Source organism: Varanus komodoensis, unplaced genomic scaffold (assembly GCF_004798865.1).
Source record: "Varanus komodoensis strain SLA01 unplaced genomic scaffold, ASM479886v1 scaffold1, whole genome shotgun sequence".
NCBI classification, from domain to species: domain Eukaryota; kingdom Metazoa; phylum Chordata; class Lepidosauria; order Squamata; family Varanidae; genus Varanus; species Varanus komodoensis.
This window is the reverse complement of record NW_025335268.1, coordinates 54219041-54243572: the sequence shown is the minus strand read 5'-3', so window position 1 is coordinate 54243572 and position 24532 is coordinate 54219041. Positions and strand designations below refer to the sequence as shown.

General features: G+C 43.0%; 1 protein-coding gene across 4 annotated transcripts; it reads right to left on the bottom strand.

The window, feature by feature from the left end:
* Positions 1 to 11: 11 nt before the first annotated feature.
* On the bottom strand, positions 12 to 23620 carry LOC123021327 (amine sulfotransferase-like). Of its 4 annotated transcripts, none has more exons than XM_044426023.1 (8): positions 23198 to 23620; positions 20255 to 20347; positions 17166 to 17323; positions 15600 to 15802; positions 10034 to 10151; positions 5749 to 5843; positions 4067 to 4247; positions 12 to 2898 (listed from the first exon to the last, which is right to left on the bottom strand). In XM_044426023.1, exons 3-8 carry the CDS (start codon positions 17311 to 17313, stop codon positions 2765 to 2767), a joined length of 879 nt encoding a protein of 292 aa, XP_044281958.1. In that variant the 5' UTR covers positions 17314 to 17323; positions 20255 to 20347; positions 23198 to 23620; the 3' UTR covers positions 12 to 2764. The 4 variants fall into 4 exon arrangements, with proteins under 4 accessions (XP_044281958.1, XP_044281974.1, XP_044281981.1 ...); XM_044426039.1 differs by having other exon boundaries at positions 23293 to 23620; XM_044426046.1 differs by lacking the exon at positions 17166 to 17323.
* Positions 23621 to 24532: the final 912 nt, after the last annotated feature.

Sequence of the window (24532 nt, the reverse complement as noted above, 5' to 3'; positions counted from 1 at the left end):
TGGAAGCACAGTCAAATTTGTCAAAGTATTTATTTTAGGAGAAACAAGATAGATTTGCTTCAATAATAAATGTCTTTACTGAATGGCTAAACACAGTTCTCAAGCATAGTTACAGCTGATGTTACACCAAAGGTGGTTAAGAATGTGAACCACTATTGCTGTCTCTGCTGCTCACAATGCGAAGTTAGAGAAGTTCTGCAGCTTCATATATCCATTTGTTGCAACAAACTGTTTTGGGAAAACAGTGGTGTGTGTTTCCAGCTGGCACCTGTTAATAACATTACTTTCCAGTTGTATCGTTGCTAGATGGCTGCATGGCTCCTTGTCTGATGGTGGATGCAGACTGTACACCCAAAAACACAGGTACCAATCCATTTCTGGAGCTGTGCTATCAGAGCCAACTGCTCATTGTACAGCCGTGCTGTATGGTGCAAATTGTTACAGCTTTGCTCTATTAAATGGTCTGATGTGGGGTTGGCCTGCATCAAGCACGTATATTTTAAGACTCAGAATGTCTCACAATGTAAGTAATGGTCCCTGTTGCTCTAGTTGGACAATGGGTAATTCCCAACAGTCTTTAATTATATAGACCAGTCTTCCCCAGCTTGCTGGTCTTCAGAGGCATTTGGACTGCAACTCCCAGAATTCCCACCCAGCAGGTCCATTGGCTGGGAATTCTGGATATTGCAATCTAGTCATGTTGGGAAGACTGACATAGACTACTCTTTAACAGATGTTACTGGTTTCACCTATGTGCTTTATGTAATAATTGGTCCCAGAAAGAGGTGGTGGTGGGAATGCCATTCCCTAAATACCCCAGGAGTTCCTCATGAAACTGGCATTTTTGAAGATTCTACATCTTTATGTAAAAAGCTGCAATAAATCCTGTATTTGCTTTTCTGGAAGTAAATGCAAATGTGTCCAGCACAGCAGGGCCCCCATATCCATGCGGATCAGTTCCAAATCCCCCAGTGGATGCCTGAAACCACAGATAATAACAGACACTATACAATAGCCAGAGGGCTCCTGTGGGTGGCAAGCTGCAAAATAAACTCAAACAAACCATATACTCAAAATACTCTTTAGATGTCTTTTCCCCAGTTTCATTCATTCTTACCTCAGCACTTTAAGACTTCCTTTGGCACTGTGCAACTTTTCTTTGGCACTTTATTTTTATTTATTTATTTCAACTTTTAGACTGTCCCTTACCATAGTCTCAGGAAAGTTTAACAGCATAACTTCTCTTTCAGGCCAACGTCAACTGTGGTTAACTAAAAATGCAGTAACTGAGCCACTGGATATGGGATCCTGCTGTAGTATTCATTACATTTCTATACTGTCCATAGAGGATGCTTTCTGGAAAGTTGACAACATTAACTCATCCAGATTTTATCCAGGCCTGACCCCATTTAGCTTCCAAGATTAGGCAGAATTGGGCACTTCAGACTTTGCAGAAACTAATAGAATTTATTTCCCTTCTTAGTAGTAAGGCCTTAATAAGAATATCTGGTACAGGTGAGATGTCAAGCACAAGCTAGCCCATGAGTTTTTATTTGAACTTGGTAAGTCACAAGATTACAGGTTCAAAACTCACGTGAACCACATATTCTCTGAGGAGACAAGCCATGGACTGGGCTCATACAACACCACAACCCAATGGGGGTGACTAGTCACAGCTGGGACACTGTATCATCAGAACTAGCCCACTTATTTTTGAGCAATAAGCCACCTGGCAACTCATGCCTTGTTCTAAGGATTGATCAGCTGATGATGGGTTGTCACATCAATCCCACCTTGGTTTGCGGGGGATCTGCTAACGAACCGCTCAACAATATCCGCAGACCCTGTTGCAGCTCTTCACTACTATCTTACCCTTCTTGCCACCAGTGGCAAGTCTTCCACTGATGAGCAGCACTTTGGAGCAACTGCCCCTAGTTCAGCACCTTTCCCAATTTTGGGGGGGTGTTTATTCATTTGCTTCTTAGAGTTTCAAAAATGAGCTCCAGTTTTATCTCAATTTTGAAGCAATTGGGGTGTTTCCAGTCCTAGGACATTGCCCACAGTGATTCTCATTATCATCATCATCATCATCATCATCATCATCATCATCATCATTTTGGCCAGTATTTTGCAGATGTGGAAGTGTGCAGCTATGGTTGTCCGATATGTGTTGCCTTGTCAATAGCCATGTAAGTTTCAAAGGCTAGTGGAGTACATAACACATTGACAAGGTGAGACAATGTGTAGGCTGATTTATGAACTGTTGGCTTCAGTTGACTGAAAAGTAAAGGGGAAAAGTGGCAAAAGAAGGTACTCCAAAAAGGGGTGTTGAGAGGTAGGGAAATATGGTGAGTGTGCTGGGGCTAGTTACTCCTGACCCGTAAGCTAGCCTGCTGCCCATCTGGGATAAAATACAGTCCAAGCATCCATGACAAAGAAAGGTTCAGTTCACGTATGCCAGTTCTGTATGGGGAAGGAAATGGGGTGCCATTTTGTCTTTCACTGCCAGTAGCAACATTACTTGGGGTGGCTCTGGCTCCAGAAATAAGATGGCAGCACCACATGATTTATTCTTTTTCCTTCCTTGCTTTGCTAATTTTTAAACGAGAAAATATTTGGTCAGAATATCTATTTGTTGGTGAAAAACACCTGCAAAATATCAGTGTATTCATACTTTTTTTCCAAATGACTTAACAATTTGAGCAGAAGAGAAAACAGATCCAGAACAGGGGTGGAAGCTTTGTTGTATTATGTGCTTGCCATGCTAATCATGGTCTTGTATTTCTTTGATATCCCAGATGAATTTGAGAGGTACGTCTTTCATTTTCTCCTGGAAGACCTTGTCAAACCTTTCGCTCTGTGACACCGTCATTACATTTTTCCAGTCTCCAATGGTACCTGATGGGAGGAGAGTACAAAATTCAGTTCCAGTTCTCAAATGATTTTGCTTGTAGTACAAAGGCTACCTCTATTTCCTCCCAGACCATCATCTGGTCTGAGAGCAAAGGGCTGAATTAAAGCCTTAATTTCCAAACATCTGACTGATGCTTTTCAATGACAGTTGATGGAAACACTGCTTTGCTCCCACCCATTTGCACCACACTTTTGTGTATTACTCATTATCAAAAACTGCAGTCTATGCAGCTTTCTTTTCACACTCGGGAAGGGGAACCTTCCTTGACAGAACAACTAGGATTGTTTTTAAAGTTTTATATGACCTTAGGGCAGTTTGAGCAGAAAGATAATTTATATTTTAATACAGAAAAATGAATTGTCACTGCTCTGCAGGAGCCTCTCTCCCTCACAACCCACTCAACTGGTTGTAAACAAAGATGCATGGAACACTGAAACAATTTTCCCTGCCTCTAGATGGAAGGATTCTTGCACTATCAGTCATAAGGCACTAAGATGCTTCTTTTTGTCTTCCATTGCTCCAAAGTTTCTGCTCCTTAAGGGAAAAAAGAGTAGTTGAAAAACATGGGAATTTGGGAGTGAAAGTTGGTGTTGTCTAGAAAAGTGGTTTTCATCCTTTCCACAGCTGGGGACCAGCGAAAACCACTTTGGGGAACACTGAGGAGAAAACAAAAAGCACCATGCACTTAATACAGTATTCTGTGTATTAGTTTCCAAACACAATACCAAAAAGAAAAAAAGAAAAAGAAAATTCTCCAAAACAATGAGAAACCAAGCAACAAAAAACACCAACAAAAGAACAAAATACCAAAATTGCCACAGCGTGGCTCCCAGCCAGCTTCTACTGAGTCGCTTCTCTTCTCCTTGGCACCACTGGAGCACCCCTTGCAAACGCGATGCCAACTGAGGAAGAGGTGGTGGAGCACAGCCAACCCCCATGCCAGTCCCTGCCAAGCGGGATGCTGCCCCCCCCCCCACCCACAGACCAGCAGGAAATCTTGTCGCAGCAAGCCCAAGCATGTAGCCCTTCAAGATCCTGGCAATGCTAGATACACAAAAAGTTTGTACACCTCTGCTATACGATTAGAAATAAATTATTAAATGCTTTCATGCTACAAACTTGTATTTTGATTTTTTTTTGTCTCAGTATTACCTTTGCGCAGATGGTTCACTTTCTCTTTCTTGAAGAGCTGTCCAATTTCGGCCTCACAATTTCCCCTAGTATCTGTTTTCATATATTTGAATGACGCCATCTTTGCAACTTTGTCTACCTCTTGGCTGCTCAGTTGTTTTCCCAGAAAATCACAAATTTTTAATACAACACCTCTAAGATCCTGAAATAAGAGTTACTTCATTTTTTAGTTTTAGGCTGCAATCCTGTATACCCTTAAACAGTTCAAATATCTCTGCTAAGGCACAGGGATAAACTACATGCTAGTTTAAAGCATGCACAGTGAAGCTGCACTCAATACCTTTCTCTACTCTCCTTTAGCATACAAAGAGCTCCAACTTGGAACAGGAATGTAGTGCCATGAGAATGGAGTCTTAACACCCACCCCCACCACATCCATATTTCCTGAAATTCCAATCTCCAAAGTTGAATTGGGAAAACAAAAAAAAAAGGCCCCTATTGTTTTCAGGGGTGGCTTCTCAGATCCTTGGCTTTCTGGATGAGGCAGATTATCTGGATTAGGATCCCCCAAGATGGTGTCCATGTTCCTGCCAGAACCCTCCAGAGTTTTATTTGCTTTCAATTATGTTGAATTAAAAAATAAATAGAAGGGTGGTATATTGCAAACTGAGTCAAATATATGCTTTCCCATTTGGAGCTCAGACCCCACAAACACTCTAAATTGGGTTAGAAGGGGGCAGGAAATCCATCAAGCTCAAATGAGCTGGATATCCATGTTTCTGTACCTCAACCCTAACCTGAAGTTGGACACTAACCCTCGAGTACAATCATTCAGAGAACATGCAGAAAGGTTTTCTTGCAAATTGCTTGCTTTCTGGGTACTGTATAGTTCCCAGCCCATGCACATGCATAGGAGACCAGTTTTCCTGAATCCTGAGAGGAAGCCAGATTTTCCTAATCCAAACCCTAACCTGAAGTTCAACTCCCAACCTTTAACATGCAGGTATAATGCCTATACATTCAGATGACATGCACAAAAAAGGCACTCGTTTGACAATGGAGACTATTTCCAGGATCCTAGGCATGCACAGGAAATCTGTTTTCTGTTTTCCTGAATCCTACCCCTAAGTTGAAGCTGGATCCAAACCCTGACACCCAGATAGGGACCAGAAGGTAAAGGTAAAGGTTTCCCCTTGGCATTAAGTCCAGTCATGCCTGACTCTAAGGGGCGGTGCTCATCTCCGTTTCTTAGCCAAGGGAGCCAGCATTTGTCCGCAGACAGTCTCCGTGGTCATGTGGCCGGCATGACTAAACACCAAAGTGCACAGAACGCTGTTACATGCCCACCGAAGTGGTACAATGGGAACTCACCCCGTTGTGCAAATTCGAACTGGCAACCTTTCGATCAACCAGCACAGCAGTTTAAACCATTGCGCCACCTGAAGGAGGCAACAAATTCCTCAAGCTCAAACAAGATAGATTTCCAGTTCCAGTGCATTCCTCCCAGGGGTACCTAGATGGCTCTCAAAATGTATTTTTTCTGAGGCCATCTTTACATTCAGAGCCCCCAGTAGGCTTCCAGGTGCCAAGCTTGCTAGAATTATGCATCATCAAAGAAAGATACTAAAAAATATACTTTTACAGAACTTCCAACTGTTGAAATATATTCACTGAGTCATAGTGGTTCATAACAGGAATCTTACCTTAATCATCTCCTCATAGGAAATGATGAGAATATTCAAGTTATCCTTGTGGGTGTACCATCCTTTGACATGGTCAAAGATAGAGTTGCTAAGGACTGGACAAGAAAAAAAAAAACTTTGACAATGTTGTTGAATGCATATCCCTTTTCTTGTTTTTTATAGAAATTGGGCTTGGCCAGAACTTTCTCATACAGGAACAGTTCTAAGCTCTGGCCAAAAGCCATTCAAAAATTCTGTTGCTGAGCCTTTAACCATGGTTAACAACTAGGGTCACATGATCCCGGCCCCTTCCTTCTGCCCTGGTTGGTTTTAAACACTGACAGGAAAGCACCTCAGCTCCATATGAATTCCCCTCAGACACTTCTTTTGGTGGGACTTTGGATCAGTCCCATACAAATATGTGTGAAAAATCTGTTTTGGGGGTGGGAATCCATTGGATTCCCTGGACTCCGGCCCACCTTCCTGCAGCTTTGCATCTCACTTCCTGGTGAGCATGCTGAGTTCTGCAGCATTTACAGACTTCCTCTCAGCTTGCCTGACATCCTAAGCAAGGGCCAAACATGAGAAGAAGTCCAACAAACAGAAGAGAGCTAGATTTTGGGGAGGATCATCACAAGTTTACCTAGTTCTTTGTGACACAGACCTCCCATAGCTAGACCCAGAGCAGAATCCAAGTAAGTGCATACGCCCCTCAAGAAGAATTCACTGCTTGTACAACAGATATTTAAAGTTTCCCAGAGAAGCTCTTAAATTACCAGAAGCACTTGTTTCTGGATCGAGAAAGGTTGGTGGAACTCTCTTATGTGACACCTACCTGCTTCCAGAAACAAGCAGTTTCACTTGTCCATTTGTCCCCTAACGTGTTAAATCTCCATTTTGGAGGCTGTGGGTACTACCTGAAGGGAAAAAATGGAGGGAAGAAAGCGAGTTCATGGGGGTTTATGCATCCTGTTGGATTCTGCTCATAATAATCAGATGTTTCCAAGCACATTCAGGAATTATTAATCCAAGAGGCAGTATAAGCTAGACAGCCTTTCTGCAAGAGGAGTCTTACTTCCAAAGGAAGCCAGAGGTGGAATGGATAAACAGGAAATAATTTAACTAATTTTAAGGAGCTCCTCAGCAAAGTTTATTCCCTTGAATCCAAGCCTGCTGACCTGGAGAAGTAAGGAAAGGCAGTGAGGTTGACTTAGGGACCAAAAAGCAGAGTTCCAGCTTCTAGGTGACAGCTCTGGTTCTGTCATGAAAATTGGGGGAGGGGGGTCCTCAGAGAAGAAGGGTGCCATTCTGAGGAAGAGGAAACTGATCCCTTAGAAGGTACTCATTCCTTGGAAGGTAAGCATTTATCCTCTCACAGCAAAGATGTGGCTCAGGGGGTGGAGGCCTGTGGAAATGGGAGGTTCAGTGATTAGACACATAGATAGCTGGTTTTGCAATGAGTGTGTACACTGCTTGGTACAAAGGTTGCAGAAACCGAGGCTGCCATTTAGATCATCTTGTAAATAGCTCTGGGCTAAGGCCAGGAGTCTTGGACAATGTTGGTACCAGCATTGCGGATAAATGTAGCCATTGTGTAACCACTGTGTTCCTGGAAGCCAAAGATAGCTTGTTACGTGGAAAACTGAAATCTAGGACCACCAAGGTGGCCTTTTATGAAATACAGCCTGTTTCAAGTGCAGGGCCAGCTAGTATTCTCTGGATGAGACAGTGGTGTAGAGAGGAGGGGTCAGATTTGTTAGGCACTGGGAGACAATTTGGGATCTGTACAGGAGGGATGGGCTACAATGGGACCAGACTGCTGATGCACAGCATCAAAATGAGGCAGAGCAACTTTTAAGCTGAATCCTGGAGAAAAGCCAACAGGAGCTGGTTCAGGTTACTTCATCCCTAAGGGATGAAGAACACATTTCTTATTGTCCAGATGGAGGAGTGGAGAAAATAAGCCACAAACTTATGGCAAGGCATGATAACCAGTTGCAGATATCTAAGTGCTAAAATATCCATCTGAGAGCTCTTAAAGAACTTGGATATGAAATTGCTGAACTTCTTACGAAAATATGTATTGTGTCCCTAAGATTAGCCTTTGCACCAGAGGACTGGACAAGAGACGATGTAACACCAATTTTAAAAAACGAGCCCAGCTTCTAGGAAATGACAGATGAGATAGATTTCCTGGAATCCATCCCTCTTAAGTTTGCAAACTTTCTCACATGCTCACAAGGCAAGCTGAGCCAAAAGGAAGTCTGCAAATGCTCACAGAAGTCTGGTTGCTCAACCAACAACCTTCTGCTTCATGTGCAGCAAAGACTGCAAGTCACATGTGTGGAAGAGGGATGTCACTTGCATAGCAGTCATGTTGAGCTGATTCCTGGTGACCACTGTGCAAATGCTCAGTGTGCTCACCAGGAAATCAGACTCATGGTTGCAAGAAAGCAGAGTCCAGGAAGCTAGATTCTAGGCAGCCAATGGATTGCTACCTCAAAACAGATTCTTCACACGTCCCTAGCTCGCTTCATATCTATTCTGGGCAAATAGTTGAAATCGTTATTAAACACTGACTCAGTAAGCATGAAGAGGGATAAACCTGCTGAAAATGAATCAGCATGGCTTCAACAAAGATAAGTCCTGTCTCACTAACCTATTAGAGTTATTTCAGAGTGCCAATAAGCATGTGAGTGGGAAAATCCAGTGGACATTGCTTACTTGGTCTTTAAAAAGGTTCTCACCAAAGACTCCCGAACAAGTGCAAAGAAGGGCAACTGAAATAATGAAATAGTTGGAGAAACTCCCCTATTAAAAACAGTTACAGCAACTGGGATTGTTTTGCTTAGAAGACAGGCAAGTAAGGGGAGACACAGCAGAGGTGTTTAAGATTATGCAGAGAAAGTGGAGAAAGTGGAGGCATTCTTCTTCTCTTCTGCAATACAAAAACCTAGGGTCATCCCATGAAGCTGACTGGTAGGAGATTCAGGACAGACAAAAGGAAGAACTTCTTCATACAGCACACAGTTAAACTATGGAATTCACCGCCTTAGGAAATAGTGATACCCACCATTTTAACAGTGGTTTAAAGGGGCTTTGGACAAACTATCAACGGCTACTAGCCTTGCTGACTATGTGCTATGTCCATTAACAAAGGCAGTATACCTGCATGCACCAGTAACTGGATGGGTTGAACTACTGTAGCCGCCTGCTGGAGAGACCTGGTGGGCAGCTGGTTTGGCATGGTGTGAACAGAGTGCTGGACTGGATGGGCCATTGGTCTGTTCCAGTGTGGCTGTTTATGTGTTCCTAATTTTCTCTAATACCACAGCAGAGGGTGGCAGCATAAACACATGCAATGACTTTAAAAACATAAAATAACTATAAAAGTAGAGATGGGGTAACTTAAGAAATAATGAAGTAATTCTTAGATCATAAACAAAGGGGATTTGTTTGGTGGAAGAAAGGAACAGAAACATTTTAGAGTGGGTGAAACAATTAGTTTCTCACAAATGTGCTTATAAGAGTCAGCATGGGATTCATGCTGGAATAGGTTTCTTAGAAGCCTATTTTTGTAGTCATACATCTTATTAAGACATCTGGGTTTTAGTTATAATGTTAGACATTGTTGATTTAGAAATAGAAATATATCTTTAGGAATTAATCTTAATGAGACATAAAAATGGAAGGAAAAATCATCTAGATACATTTAGTGATGAATTCTTCTTTTAGACCGAAAAGATCCTGCAACTGCCAGAATGCCCCTACTGGCCATGCTGGTTAGATCCTAGGAGTTGTACAACTTTTTCAGTCTAAAGATGCATAAGACTGCATCCTAAGAACATTAAAAGTGTATTAAAAGGTATTTTTGGCTACAGAGAAGCAGCAGTGCTCTCTTCTCAAGAAGCCATCCCCAAATTGAGTTGGCAGTTGGAAAAAGATTGGTAAGTTGCCTAAAATGGGTTTGCCTTAATTTAGAATGATTTTGAATGGATCACATGTTTTGAGTCTATGCATATATAACACTTTGCACTATTGTTATGGTGATGCTTCAGTAGAAAAATCCTTGTCTAAGAGAGCATTTCCTGGCAAATGTAAAAAGTCTGTATGTCTGTATATAGGGTATGATGTTCCTCCAACAGGAACGCCATACCTTTTGTTCTTAAAGCAGCTGGAATCTATTCAGTTCAAAGAGTGCATCTGAGGAGAACCTCTGAAAAAAGAGCTACTTTCCATAACTGGATTTGGGTGCTGCCTTGCATTTGAGTGTTTTCTTTTAAAACACAGCACATTTCAATCTTACCTTTCCCAGTGAAGAATCTCTGCATGAGGTGCTCCAGATCCTCAGGTAATCCTAACTCTTTGAAGTAATAAAATAAGGACACCATCGCATCTTTAGGATTTCGGTACACATAAATGACCTGCAAGAAGAATTTTTCATTTTTTTCAGCCTCTCCAATATTTTGATGAAATGCTCTTGTAACATATACTTTATTGTATCAACCTCACTCTCATGTGCAGCAAAAGGAAAATACTACTTCCTACCTTTTATCACAAAAAGGTTATAAGACTTAATGTAAGGGAGACAATACAGGAAGTAGTTTGTTCCATTTTTCTGTGCTAGGTGTCTTTTCGAGACCATGCACTATAGTTCTTATGCATAAGTTTACTCACATTTCTGTAAAATGTTGAAAGATGTTTCTATGCCTTGAAAACTTTTTTTGGAATATACACTCAGATACATATTTGAGTAACGTCTGTCTGTCTGTCTACCTTTGGAACATGCACCTATAAAGCTTTCTGGCTAGATAAGCTAGAACCCCTAGTTCTAGAGATAGTGCAAGAAGAAGACTGTATGGTGTTTTCAATGGGCTTTTTGCATGTGCAGGAATTTGGCCAAAGGCTCTTAATCTGCTTGTCCTGAGTCTGTCGATGTGAGTGTGCCTTGCTAGCTAAGCCATCTCTTTCCTAGTAAGCTGTACTCTGCACAGTTCAGGCAGGGGATCTTTACGCAGGTGCTTTCAATGGAGGCTTTCATAGCACCAGGGTCCTGCCTCATCCATGAGTTGTATGCAGGGTTCAGATATCATGATCTGCAGCTTGTAGGTCTCCCACGTTTTCCAACCATATTTTCCATCTTTTCTCTTACCTCAGATAATCCATTAAGAAAGAAAAGATAGACCAGTGTCTTACTAATAATACTAGGAGTCCTCTGCCTGGAGCAACCCCTTGATAACAAGGAAAATAACATTAGTTTTCCTATGCATAGGAATCTTCCTCATCTCAGGCAGGGAAGTATTCCATTCTGTCAGCCTTGTTTGCTTGCTTGTTTGTTTTTACAAAGGAGAATACCCAATACACTCCTCCATACTGACTGTTCCCTGCAAATTGCAGAGTAGATGTCAGAGCTTGGCTTTCCCTGAGACTTGCCAGTTTGTCTGTATTATTATCATTAATATGGTTGTTGTAGTTGCTACTGTTATTACAGTAAGAAGAAATGTTCAACAATGTTTATCTCCATCTGCTGTTTGAAGTGGTACAGTCATGATAACACGTTTAAAATCCGTGTCAGTACAAGGCCTATATTTGCATGAAGGGAGGGTTGGATTAAAACAGAAATAATTTTCCCAGTGCACTGATGGTGTAGCTTGGTCAGGACTCTGAGAAGACCTCTGGCTATTCTACACCGCGTCTGCCTTTCTACAGCCTGGCTTTGGTTTTGTGCTGTCATTCCCTACTTATGGTTGTTTATAGGTTCTATAGACCCTCCAGTAGTTATGCAGTGGAAAAGCAAGCAATGAAACGTTCCTTGTGCAGCGCTTGCAAGTCAGTTCTGCAATAAATCTAAAAGTAGATTCAATAGATTAACATCCTCATGGAGAAAAATTCCCTACTTGATATGAACACACCGGAGGTCTCTGCAGAAAATGTTATCATAACAGGGAATTGTGAAGAACCTAAGGAGCCACCTTGCCAAACACACCTTGCTGCCCCCTGATGACACCCCACACCCTGCCATAATGCCCCGTTCTCTACTTTCATGTATACACAGGTCAAAGGCCTAGGATTTAAGATGGTGCATTTTATGATATTAGAAAAAATTCAGATATCACCCCCTTCACTGCAAGTAGTTTGTCTGAAAGGATCTCCTAAGTATTTTTGCTAGGACTCCACACACAGAACCCTGACTGCTCTTCACACATCCTTTGGATTTGTGCAAGCACCTTTATGTAAACATCCACTTTCATCAGTATATTTTCCTTTGGATAATATGTATATCTAATGTGCATGTGCATAATCACAATTTATGTATTTATTTATTAAATTTATTTATTAAAAGCTTTTTGCCCAACACTGGAAAAGTGAAGAACCACCCACCGATGAACTGATCCTAAAAAAGATCCTGGACTGTGCAGAAATGGACAGATTGACTTTGTCATTGAAGGAGAAAGAAGATACTGATTTCTATCAAACTTGGGACTCTTTTTATTATTGGCTAGAGAAATGGAACTTCATATAGATTCAAATATGTTTTTAAGTTATCGTAAATAGAAAAAATGGGGCTGACCCAGCAGGTCTGATGTTTCTGATGATTGATGTTGTTTTTAGTTTTTCTTTGTATTAGGGTTATTTTGAATAAAACTTATTATGAAAAAAAGCTTTTGTATGCAGTCCTACCATACAAGATCTCAGGACAGCTTACAATATTTAAAAAGACAATTAAAACAACAATTTCAATAAAGAATTAAACAGAACAAAACAATAAATCACAAAACAAACAGAGCGTCTAAACTTAAAAGCTATTAAATTTTAAAATACTGTTTAAATAAAAAGGTTTTGGCCTGGCACCAAAAAGAGAATAAACTTGGCACCAGGTATACCTCTCTGGGGAGTACATTCCAGAGTCTGGGTGCCACAGCAGAGAAGGCCCTACTCCGAGTTGATGACCTTTTTACTTCTCTTAGAGAGGGTTTCCAGAGCAGGGCTTCTCCCATAGATCTTAAGGGGTGTGAAGGCATATAAGGAAGGAGACGTTCCTTCAGGTATCCTGGTCCCATGCTGTTTAGGGCTTTATAGCTCAAAACCAGCACCTTGAATTGGGTTCAGACTTCAACTGGAAGCCAGTGGAGCTGGTAGAGGACCAGTGTTATGTGAGAGTAGCAGCCAGTCCCCTTCAGCAGCCTGGCAGCTCTATTCTGTACCAGTTGCAGTATCCAGACCGTTTTCAAGGGCAGTCTGGCACCAGTTCAGTACAGCCACCACCTCACCTGAAGCGGATGTAAATGAGAGGTAGAGCTGGGTGTCATCAGCACACTGATGACTCTGCAGCCCACACCTCCTGATGACCTCTCCCAGCGGTTTCATGTAGATGTTAAATAGCATGGGGGACAAAATAGAGCCCTGTGGAACTCCATGGCAAAGCTGCCATGGTGCAGAGCTATAGTCCCCCCGCACCACCATCTGGAATCAGCCGGCCAGATAGGAGGGGAACCACTGCCACGCAGTGCCTCCTACTCCCAAGTTAGTCAGCCTATCCAGAAAGATACCATGGTCAATGGTATCGAAAGCCGCTGAGAGGTCCTGCAGAACCAACAAGGATGCACTCCCCCGGACCCTCTCCCTGTACAGGTCATCATACAGGGTGACCAAGGCAGATTCAGTACCATAACTGGGTCTGAAGCCAGACTGAAATGGGTCCAGATAGTCAGTTTCATCCAAGAGTGCCTGGAGTTGTCCTGTCACCACCTGCTCTAACACCTTGCCCAAAAACGGAATATTGGCCACTGGTCTAAAGTTGGTGGCCACCTCTGGGTCCAGGGATGCTTTCTTCAGGACAGGTCAGATCACCATCTCCTTCAAGGGGGCTGGGACCCAGCCTTCCCTCAGTGAGCCATTAATAACCTCCTGGACCCAGGGACCGATCCCGTAACTGGCCTCCTTAAGTAGCCAGGAAGGGCAAGGGTCAAGAAGACAGGTGGTAGGACGTACCATCCCAAGCACCTTGTCCACCTCATCAGGCCACAATAACTGAAACTCTTCCATTAAAGATGGACCAGACGGAGCTCTGGACACTTCCCGTACTAGAACAGTATCAACTGTGGAGTCCAGATCGTGGCGAATCTGAGCGATTTTTTTCCGTAATGCACTGGGCAAAGTCGTCACAGCGGGCTGCCAAAGGTGCAACCACGTCATTTTCCTGGCCAGCGTATGTTAGGCCTCGCACTATTCAGAAAAGCTCCGCTGGACAGCTCTGTGAGGAAGCAATGAAAGCAGAGAAGAACTGCCTCTTTGCCACCCTCACCGCCACAGCATAGGTTCAATAATGAGCACGTAAGTGTGTTCAGTCAGATTTGTCCCGAGATTTCTCCACCTGCGCTCTAATTGTCTCCCAACCTGCTTCATTGCCTGCAACTCAGGCATATACCATGGTGCCAAGCAGGCTTTGCTAGGTGGGAGAGGACGCTTAGGAGCAATTATGTTGAATGCCCTGGTCATCTTCCTATTCCACAAATCAACCAGAACATCAACAGGAGCGCCAGCTTGATCAGCCACAAAATCTCCCAGATGCCTCAGGAATCCATCTGGATACATCTTGCTCCTAGGGTGGACCATCTTAATAGGGCCCACACCCTTCTGGAAGGAGGAATTAGCCTCGAGCACAAACCTCACGAGGAAGTGGTCTGACCATGACAAAGGAGTTAAGGTCAAGTTTTTCACTTCCAGGCCACCCTCTTCCCACCCCATTGTGAAAACCAGGTCAAGTGTGACCTCTTTCATGGGTTGGACCAGTGAAATGTTGAGACAGCCCCATGGCTGCCATGGAAGCCATGAAGTCCTGAGCTGCCCTGGATAGAAGCGCCTCGGCATGGAAATTGAAGTCCCCCAGGACCAACATCCTGGGAGTCCCCAACATCAGATCCGAGACGATCTCCGTCAGCTCAGACAGGGAGTCTGCTGGGAAGTAGAGTGCACGGTACACCAGCAGAGTCCCTAATCTGTCTCAATCGCCCAGCATCAGGTACAAACACTCAAGGCCTGGCCTCGAAGGGACAGGAAGCCCCGTGAGGGAAACGTTGGCTCGGTAAATTAATGTGACCACCCCCCCCCCTCTGAGCGTGATCAGTGTTGTACCAAGTATCCGGGCGGGCATAATTGCGTGAGGGAGACATCTCCCCCTTCTCCTTCCCAGGTCTCTGTAATACATGCCAGGTCAGCCCCCTCATCCAAGATCAGGGTTGGATGTCTTATTATGGACCGACCTGGCATTCAACAGCAACACCGTCAGGCCCAGGGAGCAGCTGACATTGCTGCCAGGATCCTTCTGGTTGGGGGAGTAACCAGAAGAGGAGACTGGTATCAAACATCGGTCCCTCCTTCTCCTATGCTGGCCAGTTAGACCCCCCCAACGCCATAGCTCCCCCTGCCCTTCACCACCCAATGGTGGCACCCTCATACTCCCCAGGTAAAACCATCACAAGATAAAACCAAATAAACCACTGTCGCTCAAAAGAAGAAAAGCGGGGGGGGGGGGGGAAGAAAAGAAAAGAAAGAAAGAAAAAGACAGAATAAAAAAGAAAAAAGAAAGGAAAAGGCAGAGTCTCTGGCCCAGCCCAGTCCGTTGAGGCCCCAAATGGCAGCGCACTGCCCTTTGGCTGTTGCCCTTCAGCCACCGGCACGAGGTTCGGCGTGAGTCTCCCGGGGGTCCCTGGGCTGCCCGGCAGGAAAAGAGCTCTGTCTGCCCTGTCCACAGCAGCTCCGTCCCCAGCACAGCACAGCACATATTAGCATATGTATGCATACAAATATGTATGTACAGACTTTGTATTGTACAATAAATAGTTTTATTAGAAGTCACAAAATTGGCTTACTTTTCCCTTTTTGTTTTTCAGTCCCTTCGGAACCAAATCATATGGCAAGTGGGCAGTAATGATACGAGGTGATGGTAGCTGTGTAAAATCCTTATTAGTTATATTATAATCTATTGCAAGAACCTGATTGGTATAATTCTCTGTTCCATTCCGTTGGCCTTCGTACATAATCAAGAGCATAATATTCCGTATCCAGACAGTTCCTAGAATGGAAAATGTTTTGTTTATAACCTACTTTTCTTCCACGAAGCCCAAGTATGTGATTCTCTTCCTCTTATTCTGTGAGGTAAGATAGTGAGCCAGTGACTGGCCCAAACTCATCCAGTGAGCTTCATGGCCAAGTGGGGACTTGAACCTGCTTCTCCCCAGTCCTAGTACAATTTTCCTGTCAAGGCCCTTCAATAGTTCTTTTTAACTGACTTATTTGAACCTTACTGAATGATCCCAGCTTGACATGGCATATTTTACCCACAAGCGAAAGAGAAAATGTAGAGTCATTCTAATTCAAGCACAGAATTATATAAGGCCAGCACTATTATTTGATATATAAAGAAATTGGCTATATCACTAAGCACATTCAGTGATGTTGATCTTGTTCTCAAGTCACTTTCATTATGGGGCAGACTTGTTCAAGTCTTGGTCTAAACGTAGAGACACAGGACTGGACTATACCGCCACATACTTGGCTTCAATCATATGGCTGGAGGATCAAGAGAAACATTAATTCTCAAGAGAAAGGAACCTTGGCAATGTTCATGGAGCAATGTGTAGGGTTATTCTGTTTAAAATCACCAATATATTCTTTATGACTCCTTCTAGTAATGAAATTGAATGGTATATGCCAGCAATATTGCTGCCACAGCACTTGTCACTAAGATGGTTCTTTGAAACCAAATCTTTCATTGCAGCGATGCTCCTGACTTTTGCTGAGCACAACATGCTGAAATGAGAAGGGAAATGGACATCTTGATTTTGATGTGACAACTACTGATTCATTTTGGTCATATTTGGTCAGCTGGAGCAAAATGGGAAGTGAATGATTTGCATCATTACAGTGAGAAAGGGAGCTCATCATCCTGCTGCCCATTGGCCTTCTGAGACAGGTGCTCCTGCGAGCTCCCAAGCTGAGGGGTAAATGCACTGCCTTTCCAGGTGCACATGCCACCATTTGCTGCCCCATTAGCTTGATGTAAGCCAGCAATGCCATACCCAGGTGTAACCTTGCCAGGCTGGGCCTACAACAAACTAAACCTGAGACCTCTTGCACTGAAAATATGTCCTCTAATACCAAGCAAAAACCCTTCCTGATATTTACCGTTTAACATATGCTTTTTTAAAAAAAATCTCTCACACAGCAAAGACTGATGGAAAATATATTCCAATTAAGTTGAGTCCAAATACCTTACTACAAAATGCTGTGCATGAATATTCAGAGGTAAGCCCTATCAAATTCAATTGAATTTGGTTTTGCTGCAAGGTAAGTCTAAACAGGATTCCAGCCTTAAAGTCCTTAAAACCTGCTTTTTTCTCTTTAAAAGAGTTCCATTAATAACGTAGAATTCTTACCAGATTTTGGATAAGTGACTACAAATATATCACTGTCCCTCACTTCAAAATCTTCAATTGTTTCAAGATATTCAGGTGTGATCATATCTGATGCAAAATAGCATCCTTTAAAATTAAACAGAAATGATGGAGTTTCCATTGCAGCCATAACTGAAGGCCTGCAAAGATAGACAGAAGTAATTAGCAACTTTCCCAACTTTCTTTTGAGCTATCTGTATTTCTGTAGGCACCAATCCTGGCTCTTACATGGATGGCCCAGAGCAATGAGATTCCAAATAGCTGGCTGTGACCCCTGAGATTGCCTTTGGCTTGGGACTCCACAATATGGAGCATGAGTAGAGCTCAGTGTGGTGAAACGGGGAAGTTCATGCACAAAGGTGACGCAGCAGCATCTGCTTCATTTTGAGAGCATCTGTGCAGCAAAGATCAGAAGCCCCTTCTCTGATACAGGCTTGAAGCAGCCTCTGAACACTTTGAAAGAAAGGGCATCAGTGGCCTTGCACTGGAGAGTGATCCATCAGGTCTGCTGCCATCCACACCGACTGGCAGGGAATCCCCAAAGTAGTGAAGATGGGTTGCACGGCGGTTGTAGAGGAGATGCTTTGCGTGACAAAGATCCCCTGTGGAATCTCCAGGTAAACCAGGGAAAGACTTCCAAAACTCTGGAGAGCCACTGCCTGTAAGGTGTGGATGATACTTAACCAGATGGAGAATGGTTTGACCACATACAACATAGTTTCTTATGTCCTTCCTTGCTATGTTTCCTGAGATGTTTCATAACATCAATTCACATTAATATCGTATTAATGAACAAGATGTCTCCTCTCTATATTTAAATCATATGATTGCATTATAAACATTCCTTGCATAATATAATGGATGGGAAACTTTTCCCATAATCTCAACATTCATGCATGCATGCTTTTCTTTTTTTTAAAAAAAATTTATTAAGAAACTTAATAATACAATACAAAAATATATCAATAGGAACAAAAGTTTAAAAGAAAAACACTTACAAGTAAATGTAGTAATATAAATCAATCAAGGTAATTAATAATTAAATTATATAATACTGAACAAAAAGGTGTACTCCTACACTCAGACCTTTGGTTATATGGTAAATATTTATATCTATTTCCCCCCTTCTCTTTTTCTTCTTTTTCTTTCCTTCCCCTCTCTTAGGAAGACCCCTTCCTAATCCAAAATTCATTTTTTAAACATTCTGTTTATGACTTTTTTCAAACCCGAACCTTCTGGACCAGTGGAAGTTACAATATGCATAAACTTGGAATTAGAATATGCTTTATTATTTATAGATGCCAACATTCTTTCACTTTATTGATTGGTTTATTCAATTTATATCCCACTTTTTTTTTCTTTAAAGAACTCAGCATGGCTTACATCATTTTCCTCCTGCTGCTCTCCAACTTATTCCCACAACAACAACCCTGTGAGCCTAGGTAGGGCTGAGAGTCTGCGACTGGCCAGTTTTACCAAATTGGCTCCATGGCTGAGCAGGGCCTAGAACCCAGATCACCCAGGTCTCAGACCCACAGTCTTAACCATCCCACCACACATTCCTTATCTGCTATATGGAACTTACAACAAGAAAAGGCTATATGGATTTTCCATGCCTTGTTGAGAGATAAAGCACAGCTATTAAAAAAACATTGGATTTGGAAAGTTAAAACCTGTTTCCTATAACAATGTAGATGGAGGAACTAACATTTTTTTTCAATATATGAACAGGTGGTATTTAAAGGCCATGTGGATGGATAAATGCTTGGATACTTGATCTACATTTTCTAAAGCTAATGCATGGCTGTTTTTAATTGATAACCATATCATCACATACTCACATATGGACTTTATATACAGTGGTCCCTCGACTCACGAACGCCTCAGTTCACAACCGAATTGGGTCACGAACAGAAATTTCATAAAATTTTTTGCCACAGGTCGCAAACTGCATCGGGTGGCGACCGCGATCGTGGCCATCTTCTCCCCACCCCCTTGAGTGGGGAGATGGCCATGATTGTGCTGGGGGTGGGCGGGGGGAGATGGCCGAGATCATGCCTGTCCTTCCTACATGAGCACAGCCGCGATCTCTGCCATCTCCCCCCCAGCACAATTGGGCCTGTCTCCCCCCCCCCCTCCAGCGTGCTGGGATGACGGGTGTATGCAGGGATGACAGGCGGTTGTGCTGGGGGGCAGGGAGATGGCCGTGCTCGTGCTCGGGAGATGGAAGCCATCTTTGTTGTTCTTTGTCACTTTGCTTCACATTTTTCTAATTAAAAAAAATAGTTACAGAATGGATTAACCTTATTTACATTGAACCTTATGGGGAAATTTAACTTGGCTCACAACCAATTTGGGACATGACCAGAGTCCTGGAACAGATTAAGTTCGTGAGCCAAGGTGCTTTCATGCACAATTATTCTAAGTGATTGATTTAATTTCCTGCAAGAAATTTGTATTTTTCCCTTTAAAGTGTTCTGTTTGCTTTCATGAAATTCACATTAAAATTAATTTTAAAAACCAGTAGAAAAAGAACAAAAAGAAACAAACATTTTAGGGTTCATAAGGACAATTCAAGTGGATTTTCTGTATCCTTTTGACAGCTAAAACACTGATACTAAAACACTGGAAAGATGAATACCTAACTCCTACAACACAGTGGATGCAGGACCTAACAATTCTTTCAGTATTAGGTGTTATTTAAGAGCCACTTGCAGATGGCTAGATACTTGCATTCTTGGTCTACTTTTCTAAAGCTAAATAAATAAAACTATATAATAGTTTCCTGTAGGAAAATTGCATTTTTTCTTTTAAATGGCTTTGTTTGTTTTGGTAAATTCATATTAGAATTATTTTTTTAAAACTGTAGAATAAGGAAAAATAAATAAAATAATATTTTAGGTCATTCATGATTTATACTTGTGGGAAAAATAGTTATTTAGGGCAAATGTGCCAATCTACTGTATTAAAGTAATAATGGAAAGTATTAAGTTGTATGCAATTAGTCCCTTTCCTCATCCATGATTGCTGAATCCTCTGTCACACTACCAAAACCAACACTTTAGAATTACCTCTCCGTAGTTTTGCTTTGTCAGTTCTTGAATACTGGGTTGCTACTTAATGAAGTCTCAAATTGAGCACAATGAAAGGAAAACTTTAGATACCTAGGAGGAAGCAAGTTTCAGGTTAAGATTTTTGGCTTTCATAAACGGGGCACAACTGAACATTTAGAAGACTTTGAACTGCATTCTGACTGTAATTAAAAACAGAGAGCAAAAGAAAACAATCAATCGCTCTGCAACTCTGCCGACCTTGAGCTTGTATCTGTTAAACCAAGCATAAACTTGGCCAGCACAGACACAGTAAGACATGTTGGGGAAAGGGGACATCAGAACTGTGGTATCTGTCCTCATTCATGGTTGGTTCTTCCACACAAACAGAAATGACGTGTCTAGTGACTGGTATGTAGTGCAGGTTGCCAGGTCAGGAACAGCATAAAGCACCCGTTTTCCATGGCTTCTCTCTGGATAAGGTGTTTGATCACTTAAGTATTACTGAGGCTTGAGCAGACTTCTCGGAAAACTGATCCCACAAAGTTTCATCTGCCTTTCATCCTCAGTTCAGAAGCAACGTGCCAGGGGAAGATCATGTTGCTCCTGCCTTGTCTGGTCTGGATCAGGCTGTCATCTGTGAGGCTGTCATGAGTCCTACACATGGGACTGATCACATTTTGCATCTTTTTTACTCAGTGGTGCCCTGAATGTTAAGACATTCATTGATTGCTTATATGGCATGGTTATATTAGACAAAAAGGTGATTCCTGCAATGCTAAGCCAGAAGAGCTCCTCTCTCACCTGCCTCTGACCAAAAAGCAATCCAGTAACCAAGCTCAGCCCTCTCAGCCAAGATGTCAGATTTAGCACCACAACTCACCATGTACCAGATCACGTTAAAGAAAAGTTTATGACAACAGTAAGAAAGGCGGAGGGGAACTGGGGCACAGAAAAGTAACAGGCAAGGGCAAGTAGCTGGTAGCAATGTTACAATGCTTCAGAAATATGTGACATCGCAATCCCAAGCACCCAGACTCAGGCATAAAACAGCAAAGCCAAGTCTACACTAAGACTTAATGCAGGCACTCCTGCTGTTAAGTTTTCAGCATTTGGTCAGGGAGTAGCACCTCACCTCAGATCAAGATCCAGCAGGAGACAAAAGGCTCTCCAAAGTCAGAATTTTGTAGTCTGCAAAATTGGTGTGATATGAAGCCATCCAGCCAATCCAAGAGGCCCCATCATTCCCAACTACTAGCAATGCTTACTGTCACTATCCAAGGTTAATAAACTTGGGTTCATCTTCTGCAAAAGGCCGAGGAGCACAGATCACTCCCTCCCCTTTTGGTTATATTAAAACTACATCACTGGGGTTGAGGACAGTAGCTGGGGCAGCGTGGGGAGGTGAAAGTGATTGCTTCATTATGTGCCTGAATGGTCATTCAACCATCCAAAGATCAAAGCAAATTTGATTTGCAAACTGATTTCATGTGGGTGGGTCTGGCAGGGATCCAACAAGCCATATATAGCACACCCTCAGCTTTATTGCATGAATTGTCCCTTGTCAGGACAGAATGAGCAAAAGCTTTGCCATAAGATAGCGGCTTAAAGCCTGACTCCCTTACAGTTCCTTTTAGACTTAAGATGCAATTCCTGACCCTATCAGGCGTCTATGTTGCAAGTCCTGCTCCCCAGGTACACCTTAGACATGCTAGTTGCCTGCCTGTCCTCTGGAAGCACCCTCTTAAATAAGCTTCTTTGTTGCCCCTTTGGGGACTGCATACATTACAAGTATTTTCCAGTATGTCTGAAAAGCTGTAAATGTTATTTTGATTGTACAACACCAGCAATCTCTCTTTGGGTGTTTTTCTTAATCACTCTTGGCAGCCTGAATCCAGGGATATCAGCATGCTGCTGCTATTCTTCGTGCCGCCATATCTGACTTAGAAGGGATATGGCAGAAGTATATGATACAGCACAGGGACCTCCTGATTCTTGTGTCTTTAGGCCCATTTGTCATCACCATTTGTTATCTCGGGGTTCTTTCTGGCAATTCTTGATTTTTCCTTTTTTGCTTAGAAAGATGCAGCAATACACAAAGCATAGAAAATATCAAACCAAAAACAATGGACCTCCACTAACAGTAACTGCTCCTCCAATCGTGGAAAACAAAACAAAAATTAATAACCACTAATAGGAATGGCTTCCCACAAAACATGAAAATCTAAGTGATGACCAAAGGCCTTTTGTATCTGGTAACCAGAACAATTTCCACAATTCACCCTTTCGATTTAATGATTTTTTTACGTCGCAAGGAAGATACCCGTGCAAAATGGCACACAACATTCCGCTATTCAGGTCCTTGTCTGGGTGTTGGACATGAAGATGGGCAGGGCAGCGGGCATGGCTGCAAGAAAACTTCGGTGCACAGAAGCGGGCCGGCCCTTCCTTGGGGACACACCTGGCTCCCCTGCACGGCGCGCCGCACTCCTCCCAGAATGATCTCTGCACTCGGTTTCTACCATTCCAGCCCACATTTCTTCAGACCAGTTCTTTCTCTATTTCATCCCTGTATACGAGAGCCAGAGCGAGTTTATGCTGCAGCATATACTCTTGTGGGACTGCTCAACTGAGGGTGAGTAGCTCACCCGCTCCAATTCAGAGCTGACAAAGCTGTACTGCAGCCACGAAGCAAGAAACCAGCGTACGAAGAAGCTACACTCTGTCACTCCCAGAAGCACCACGTTCCCGGAGCGTAAAGCGATGGGAAGCTGTTTCGCGAGCTTCTCCCTCTGCCCTCCCCACTGCCCCCCAGGTTGTCAAGCATGTCCCCAGAACCAGAGTCTGGCTGAGAGAAAGACGTGTTCGCCACAAAAAACTTGTTTCCCGGGGCAGTGAGTTTGCCGGGCGTGCCAGGACCAAAGCAGCAAACCAGCCGAGACCAAGATGAACAGAGAGACAAACCTTTTTCCACAGCTGAGGAGGACAGAACACCAGCGGTGAGTAAACAGCTTTGCGAGGCCAAGTCCTGTGGGGTTGCACTTTCCTACGCTACTTACTTCCTCTGCTCTTCAGCCTCTCCTCTAGGACGTCCTCCTGATGCCGCTCTTGCAGTTGCTGATATGGCAGGGTTGCGGGCGGACCCAGCGGCAGCTTGTGATTTCTCCCTCTTTCTGCAGGCGGTCTGCACTTTCCTACGCTACTTACTCACTCTACTTATTTACTCTTATTTACTCTACTCTCTTGCCCCTCCTCTTGGGCGTCACTGAGAAGGAAAGAAAGGTCAGCTTGTGCTCCTCTGGAAATTGCTGATATGACAAGGTTGCTAGCAGAACGAGCAGCAGCTTATGATTTCTCCCTCTTTCTGCAGGCGGTCTGTCATAAGGAGAAGGAAAAAGACCGAACTAGAAGGAAAATGGACGGGAGACCGCGACGCAGTACCGTATTATGGAGCTAACATGGCTTCTGTTGTGGAAACTCAGCATAAATCCTGGTAGAAAAAAGTTACTCCTATGTGCCTTTATCTAATAAAATCACACCTGTGCCTGTTTCTCAGAAAGCAGTAGCATTCCAAGCCAGATGAGTGTTAGGATTGCTGTTCCTTTAGGATGATGGAATTCTTAGCTGGGCTGAGAAGCTGCTGCAGTCTTATACTACCAGTGGGGAAATCCGGTGTTCCTATTTGTTGCAGACAGCTGAGACAAAGCTGTCCATTTGTTTCTGAATGGACCCATTTAATCATCTAGTTCCACAGAGGTAAGCACCTATGCAGTGTACTTGTCGAACCATTTTTTCCTGAATGGTTCCTCAATCAGACATATTTGCATGTTTAAACAGACACAGAGGCTGATCCAAACTGCAAGGAATCTACTGAACTGACATGTCAATAAAGCAATCAGTGATATTTTCCATACTGTGGGTACCAGTATTTCTGATTTCTGGTTTAGAACAGTGTATCATGCCCATAGACATCAAGATGCTACTGTACTAACATTCTCTGGAAACTTAACACTCTGCGTACGTGACTAGCAGGTTATAAAAGTGTCTGTACCTGAGCTGTGATTTAGTAGTTGAGTTTGCCTAGTCTACCCAGGAGCACCCTGTCCTTAGTTACTGCAGGAACTGGGGCACCAATTCAATAAAGCTGCAGAAGTTCAGATGTGTAGATCTTTAACCATGAGTCTGAGTATTCATTCTTTGCAATTCTGTCACTGCCCAGCCTTCTGGAGTAAATCATGCTATCCTTAATCGCCTTACTCAGATTTCAGCCAGTTTTAACTGCACACAAATGGAGCTTCC

Coding starts and splice junctions, on each gene's coding strand:
- LOC123021327 (XM_044426023.1), bottom strand. CDS start 17,313: ATGGCTGCAATGGAAACTCCATCATTTCTGTTTAATTTTAAAGGATGC. Junction 5,844..10,033: donor GAGATTCTTCACTGGGAAAG/GTAAGATTGAAA, acceptor TTTCTTGTCCAG/TCCTTAGCAACTCTATCTTT. Junction 2,899..4,066: donor AGTGAACCATCTGCGCAAAG/GTAATACTGAGA, acceptor TCCTCCCATCAG/GTACCATTGGAGACTGGAAA.